The 8,419-nt window shown below is 35.5% G+C and overlaps 1 protein-coding gene across 1 annotated transcript; it reads left to right on the forward strand.

Moving 5' to 3' along the window:
• LOC104732513 lies at positions 7-995 on the forward strand. The gene is made up of 2 exons (XM_010452062.2): positions 7-508; positions 736-995. The coding sequence occupies exons 1-2, from the start codon at positions 172-174 to the stop codon at positions 831-833; spliced, it is 435 nt and encodes a 144-aa protein (XP_010450364.1). The 5' UTR covers positions 7-171; the 3' UTR covers positions 834-995.

An 8,419-nucleotide genomic window follows, 5' to 3' on the forward strand; every position in this document is an offset into this window, starting at 1 on the left:
TCCGACACAGTAGACGAGTATGTACGAATTGGTGGTTCAACGGCTCGGAAATGTTTGCACGAGTTTACCGCCGGAATAATCTTGTTGTTTGGCGATGAATACCTAAGACGTCCTACACAAGACGACCTAGAGAGACTACTCTATCAAAATCAACAACGTGGATTTCCCGGGATGGTTGGGAGCATTGACTGCATGCATTGGGAGTGGAAGAATTGTCCAACAGCTTGGAAAGGGATGTATTCACGATCAACCGGAAAACCTACAATCGTGTTAGAGGCAGTAGCTTCGTATGACCTCTGGATATGGCATGCTTTTTTTGGAGCTCCAGGTACTATGAACGATCTTAATATTTTGGATCGATCAAATGTTTTTGATGACATTCTTAACGGTAATGCTCCGGAGGTCAACTACTTTGTAAACGGAAGGGAGTACAATTTGGCGTACTATCTCACCGATGGTATTTATCCCAAATGGGCCACATTTATACAATCTATCCGGCTTCCACAAGGTATGAAAAATTCTCTTTTCTCTAAAAAACAAGAAGCTGTGCGGAAAGATGTTGAGCGTGCCTTTGGAGTCTTGCAAGCTAGATTCGCAGTTATTAAAAATCCATCTCGTTTATGGGATAAATACAAAATAGCAAATGTTATGAGAGCATGCATAATACTCCATAATATGATTGTCGAGGATGAACGAGACACATACAGTTGGCGAAACATTGTTTCTGAATTTCAGGACGGAGAAGATGTGGATCAAACATATACCGTCGGTGCCGCCAGTTTGGGTTCAAATATGAGCAGTACGATTACTCGTCGAACACATATGAAGGATAAAAAAGTTCATGACCAGTTAAAAAAAGATTTGATTGAGCATATTTGGACAAACTTTGGACATCTTCCACATAATGAAGATTAATCACAAAAATTCTATGCAGAGAATAAAATGTTTGTTTTTACTTTTCATGTTTTTACGGTTTATGTTTTTATTTTTCATGTTTTAATTGTATGTTATGTTTTTTTCCAAGTTTTTGTAACTTTGTAATTTTCTTATATTTTTAATGTTAATGTTAATGTTATATGTTTTATTTGAATTAAAACTTTAATATGATTTTACTTCTTAATTTACATAATTAATTTTTAAAATAAAAAATAATATTATTTTTTTCAGGGGACCAATTGTGAGGGACACCAATGCTCATACCAAAATTAAGAAACTCTGAAAATAAGATTAAAATATTTGAGGGACCAAATTTTTTTCCCAACCAATGCTCATGGTCTAAGGTTTTATAGTCGTGTTGAGTTTGCTTTTAAGACACAAAGCGGAGGTTTGGGATCTCTCTTATGACAAACAAAATATTATTGGTAGAACATAATCGAGATCTTGATAGTGTTGGTGTTTGGACTATGCTTTTTATATAAGATTGTCGCAAAGTGGTAATTAGGCATAGATTTTCCATTACTGCAAACAAACCTCCAAAATTTTAGATTCTGGAACAATCAAACATAAATCTTAATGCTTTTGGATTCATAAATCATAACCAAAAGGTGATATATCTCAAATGGTTGTTTTGGAGCAAAGATAATCTAACTTTAATTAATGCATTAATTTGAAAAAACGTAAAAAAATAAAGGTGGGATATTATTATGCATAAGAAACCTATGAGTAAAGAGAATTTTCTACTCAGCTCACAAAAAAAAGACCTAGTTAAAGGAGATTTTTACAAAGGAAGTTAGACAACTTATTAAAATTTCCAAAAAAAGTTAATAAAATCTGGAAATACTTGCCAAATGGAATGCAAACCTTAAAAGAGAGAGATCCAAGCAACCAATGTTGTGTGGTGAGAAGTCTTTTAACCCTATAAATTTGTAAAGACATACACGGCACATATGTAATAAATAGTTATTTTGAGATCTTCACTAATTTTCATGAAAATCAATTTATTGAAACAATGAATCTTCTATTTGTATTTCTCTCTTTTCTGATAACTTTTTATTTTGGGTCGATTGAAGCTAAGTGTCATAAAAAAAACACTGTAGTTTTTCAAAATAATTTAACTTTAAGCCGTAGTATTCTCAAAGTTCACTGCAAATCTAGAAGTGATGATCTAGGCTTTCATTTCCTAAAATTTAAAGATCCTACGTACAATTTTAGTTTTCGTGATCATTTCTTTCTCACAACAAGATTTATATGTATTTTGTGGAAAGGTGCTAAGCTTGAATATCATAATTTTTTTACAGCATATGAAGGTGATGAAAGCTCCCCTCGTGGTAGATGTTACATGGGAGGCACGAGATGATGCTATTTACCTTTCAACTAAGGGTATAATTGAGAAGCTTATGTATAGTTGGATTAAAGATTAATCTTAGGTCATCTCCATCAAAGGTTATTAGCAATATCTTAAGAGTTGCTTAGATTTACATATTAATGAAAAAAAATTTTACCTAGTGATTGATCCTTATGTTAGATGTTTAAGGATCACTAAGGGCATCTTTACTGGAGTAACGGTGAACACTTTTCAAAAAAATAAAAAATAAAAATATTTTTTTGCAAATTTTCTTTTTTGAATTTTTTTTTTAATATATGTTCCACTAAATAAATGACATCTGTCTTATTTGTTGTGAGCATTGTTTCTCAAATTTCTCCAAGAAGAATCGATTCTCCTTCTTTTTTTTTTTTTTTTCTAACATTTGAAAGCTTTATTACCAGAAGTGTGGTCCTCATTTAGGTATCTTACAAGAAAATCTGGGATATAATAAAAATTGTTAAAAGATAAATTGTTTGCAAGAGGATGTTTGGCAAGTTGATCCGCAACTTTATTATTTTGTCTTCGCGTCCAAGCATATGTCACCTCTAGCCCTGGGCATTCGGATTTTCGGATCGGATCGGATCGGATTATTCGGATTTCGGATTATTCGGTTTGGGAGATATAAAAGCCGATTAGGATCCGACTACTTTTTGGATCGGATCGGATCCATTCGGATTCGGATCGGTTTTTATTTTTTTTTTAAAATCCGACACTAAACCAAAAAATTCAAATCGGTTTTTAAAAACCGGTTTAAAACCGAATTATACTGTAAATCCGAAATAATCCAAAATAATTTTCATCGGATCATCAACCATTCAACCTAAGTACCTAACAAAACATTAAACAACCAACCAAAGTACTAAACAATGTTTTCAACTTATTCAAATTCAAACCATAAAACATGACAAGTTTCAACTTATTCAAACCAAATCAGTTCCAAAGAGAAGGACTGAAGAAAACTGGAAAAAAGACACTCTTCAAACACAAAGACACTCTTCAATCTTCAAGATCAAGAAGTTCAATCATTCATCTCTTGATCAGTCCAAATATCACCATTCACCTATGTATAAAGATTACAAAAAGAAATAAGATGCATGGACTTGATTCAAATGGATTCAAAAGGATTTGTAAAGCTATTTAACAAGACAAGGTTCAAATTTGAAAGAGACTTGTTCAAACCTTTTTTGACTTCTATCCGATCAGAGACTTCTAGTCTTCTACATTCATCTTCACAAGTTGCATAGAGACTCAAACTCTGAAAAAAAATTAAAGTATACAAAGTTAATACTTAAATGCACAATTGAAAAGATGATATAATGAATAGAACAACTTAGCTTTCTCAAGACTATCCTGCAACTCAATCTCAGCAAGCATTTGTTTAGTGGTAATCACTCCTTTCTCATTCAACTGAATCTCACTCTTTAACCACTGCTCACTGCACATAAGAACCTCAATCATGTAGTGAGTCAAGCAACTCCTAAATGGGTCTAAAATCCTATTACTATTGCTAAAAGCTGATTCAGATTCAACAGAAGACACTTGCATAGCAAGTACATCCTTTGCTATTGAGGCTAGAATAAGATACTTAGGACTGTTGATCCTCCACCATCCCAAGACATCAAACTTTATCCCAAGCCGCTTAGCCTTTGGAGTTTCCACTTTCTCCTTCAGATATAACTCTAACTCTGAACTTGGATCTTGAAAACTAATATCATTAATCAACTCGTTGTACATAGTGTCCATCCTTTGATATTCGATATCACTGTCAAAATCCATTTTCTGATTCAGATCACCTTGAGACTCCTATCCACTCTGAGATGATGATGCAGATTGCGACTGAGAGCTTGATCCAACTGTCGCACTATACTCGTCAAACAGCTTGCCTAGAACATCAGTAACTGCTTTAGTAAGCTCCTTAGCTTCTGCACTGTCTTTACCATAGAGTATATCAAAACAAAGACTCGCAAACTTCATTTTGGTCCTTGGATCAAAGATACTAGCTATTATCAGCATCTTATTTAGCTTCTTTGATCCATCCCAATACTTATTGAACTTATCTCTCATAGCCTCTGCCTTTAAGCTAAGCTTCAGATCAGAATTAGTGCTCAATGCCAATAGATTCCTTTCTATTGTTACAATTTCATTGTAACACTTGTAGGAGCTAACAATTGATGATGCTGAAACTACCAAGGTGGAGTTATAGAAGATGACTAGAAACCTTACTAACCTTTCAATTTCATCCCAATTATCTTTACTTGGCGGTCCAATCCTCTTTTTCTCTTCAACGGTTTCACAGAAATAATCATTATACAGCTTATCTTCAGCCTCCATTCTATCAAAAGCCAATCTGAACTTCAATGCTCTTGTTAACATCAGATAAGTGGAGTTCCATCTTGTTTTGCAGTCCAATGATAAACTCCCTCTTGTCATCTTTCCTGACTCAACTTTCTNCCAATCCTCTTTTTCCCTTCAACGGTTTCACAGAAATAATCATTATACAGCTTATCTTCAGCCTCCATTCTATCAAAAGCCAATCTGAACTTCAATGCTCTTGTTAACATCAGATAAGTGGAGTTCCATCTTGTTTTGCAGTCCAATGATAAACTCCCTCTTGTCATCTTTCCTGACTCAACTTTCTGCTCAAACGCTTCAAGCCTTTTACTAGAAGCTCTAACATATTGAACACCATTCCGAATAGCCTCCACATTATCCTTAAGCTCAAGTAAACCATCTTTCGCAATTAGATTAATTATGTGAGCACAGCAACATAAATGCAGGAACTTACCACCTAACACCATTGCATCATTTCCTACTAAGCTGAATGCTTCCTTAAACTTCTTCATATAGCATTAGTGTTGGCAGTGGCATTGTCAACAGTAATTGTGAAGATCTTCTTTATCCCCCATTCATCCAAACAGTCAAGAAGAACAGAACTTATGGTTGACCCTGTATGGTCAGAGACATGCTTGAATCCAATTATCGTCTTGCGTAGGCGCCAACTTGCATCAATAAAATGTGCTGTGATGACCATGTAGCTAGCTCCAGTTGTAGGTGCAACCCATATATCTGTTGTTAGAGAAACCCTTTGCTTATTAGCACCAATAGCCTCCATCATTTCTGCTTTCTTCTTCACGTAAGCCTCCACAATATCTCTAGTTGCAGTTCTCCGAGAGTGAGGTTTGTAGAGTTTAACCTTATTGCAGAAGTTTTTCCAAGACAAACTTTCAATAAATGAAAGTGGCAATTCACCGAGAACCAACATCTCATTAGAAGCTTCTCTAAACACATTCTCAGTAACTCTGGCCAACTGCAAACCGTTATCATCACTAGGATTGAGAACATTTTGAATCTCACTTCTGCTTTCCTTCCATGCCTTGTATTGCTTGCAGATGAGGAGATGATTTTTCAGACAAGAAGTTCCATTAGATGTCGCACAACCCATATTGATAGTACAATAGTGACAGTGACATCTATCTTTTTCCCTGGAGATTCTTGTGAAATGATCCCATACCCATGACCTTTGTGTTACCCTTGCTGCCTTCGTCTTCTTTATCTTTGCCTTAGGAACTGAACCATCTGCTTGCTTTTTCCTTTTGGACCCAGTTCCATGACTGCTTGTGTGACCAGCTTCCAGAGACTCTACTTCTTCTCCATCCTTTTCATTCTCATCATTTCTGGGTTGATGTGAGCAAGAATCCATCTGTAACAATTCATTAGCAGGGACAAATTAGTTAGTATAACACTCTAATACACGGAGCATAGAACACAACACACACAGAAAAACAATTATACAGAGAAACACACAATGACACAACAATGAACAAAACTAAACAAATACAAACAGAAACAAACAGAGACACACACATTAGACAACACACAACACAACAATGAACAAAATTAAAGAAAGACAAACGGAAACAAACAGATACACACACATTATTTAGACAACACACAATGACACAACAATGAACAAAACTAAACAAAGACAAACGGAGCTTATACAACAAAATTAATACCAAAAAAAAACTCGAAAAAAACAGAGCGAGACTCTAATACTATATGGGTTCAATAACCTAAGACTCTACAATGACACAACAATGAACAAAACTAAACAAATACAAATGGAAACAAACAGAGACACACACATTATTTAGACAACACACAATGACACAACAATGAACAAAACTAAACAAAGACAAACGGAGCTTATACAACAAAATTAATACCAAAACAAAACTCGAGAAAAAACAGAGAGAGACTCTAATACTATATGGGTTCAATAACCTAAGACTCTAAAACATACAAATAACTCAATAACTCATCATCAACATCAACATTCAATAACCTAAGATCAAATATACAACATTCAAAAGCTATTGGGTTTACAATCTATAGATCTACACAAGAAAACAACAGTTACAACACTTAGAACAAAAAAAATAGACAACGGTTCTATATCTAATTAAACAGAGCTTGAAGAGAGAAACCATAAACAGAGCTTAAAGAGAGAAACCATAAACATAGCTCAGTATTAAGTCTTAACAATGAACTAATTAAAATAAGCTCAAAGAGAAAATTACAACTGAGATTTTGAGAAGAGATCTCACCTGCGACTGATTCTTTGAAGCGGCTGACAGAGGAGAAGCTAGGGTTTCCAGTTTAACAATTGGGGGTTTGGGAATCAATATAAAGCAAAGGATACTAGGGTTGAAAGTCTTTGAGACCAGCGTTGAGTCGGCAAAAAAGTTGTGTGTCGAGAAGTGAGAGTGGGAAAAAAGAGGTTTGGGAGAAGAAAGGACAGAGTTGTATGTATGTACTGAATGTATAGGTGTGTTTCGGTTTAGCGGATAACCGATCAGATTTTGGTTCGGATCGGTTTCAATCCGAAAACTGAATCACAATTGACATAAAATCCGATCGGTTTTTACAAGGAATCCGAAACCGATTCAATTCGGTTTTTTCGGATCGGTTCGGATCGGTTTACTCGGATCCGGATTATATGCCCAGGGCTAGTCACCTCTGTGAATTTCTCCTTCCGGTATTTAACTTCTCTTATCCAATTGTAGACTTGTAAATTCTTTGCTTCTCCTTTAGCCAGCTTTGTGACTGTGTAATTGTCTCCCTCGAAAGTGACTTCCTTATAACCTCTTATCCATGCCTGTTGCATTCCAATAATCAGTGCTTGAAGTTATGCTTCTAGAGCAGTGTTGCATAAAACTCCTTTACTATGTCCTGCACTGATATAAAATCCATCTTGGTCTCTGAAGATCCAACCTGCTTGTAATTCTCTACCAATCTTGTGTAAACTAACAATCGTAGTTGCATTTGATGGATCCATTTTGTGGCCTCATCCAGTTTGAAGCCTTGAGTTGTGTTTGGTGTTGAGTTCGTCCTGTAGCTGTTGTATCTGTGAGACAGTTCAGCCATTCCTTTGCTTCATTAACTGCTTTATTTAAGTCTTGTTGCCAAGTGCTACCTTTCTGTTGAAATATCAAAAGGTTCCTACTCTTCCAGATTCGCCATAGTGTCCAAATTGGAAGTTGTCGTACCAGTGTGGTGAGATTCTGGTTATTATAACAATCCATGATGCCTTGGAACTTATCTTGAAAGGTGCTTGTTAAACTTGTTATGTTGTAATGAAGATTTTGAGTTCCCCTCCAGATTGACGGTGTATATGGACAGTTAAAAAACAAATGGTCAGTGGTTTCTTCATCTTGACAACATCGTTTATATTGGCCATCAGTAGTAATATGTCACCTCATTAGTTCTATGCCGGTTGGTAAAGCTCTTGAAATTATCCGCCAAAGAAAATGTTTTAGCTTTGGGGCTATATCCATTCTCCAGATAGTTTTTTTGAATGCTTGTGACCCTGGTGGCGGATTGATATCATCCACATTTAGGAAATGTGTTACTAACCAATATACAGACTTGATTCTGTATTCACCACTATCAGTGTAATGCCAACCAAGGAGATCAGATGTAGGATTCAGACTCAAGTGTATTCTTCTGATAATTTCGACATCTTCTTCAACAATAATGGTGCGTAGTAGTGGCAAGTTCCATGTGTTTTGGCCGTCTAAAATGAGATCTTTAACCTGATTGACATTTATGTCA

The sequence above is a fragment of the Camelina sativa genome, chromosome 12 (genome assembly GCF_000633955.1).
Source record: "Camelina sativa cultivar DH55 chromosome 12, Cs, whole genome shotgun sequence".
Lineage (NCBI taxonomy): Eukaryota > Viridiplantae > Streptophyta > Magnoliopsida > Brassicales > Brassicaceae > Camelina > Camelina sativa.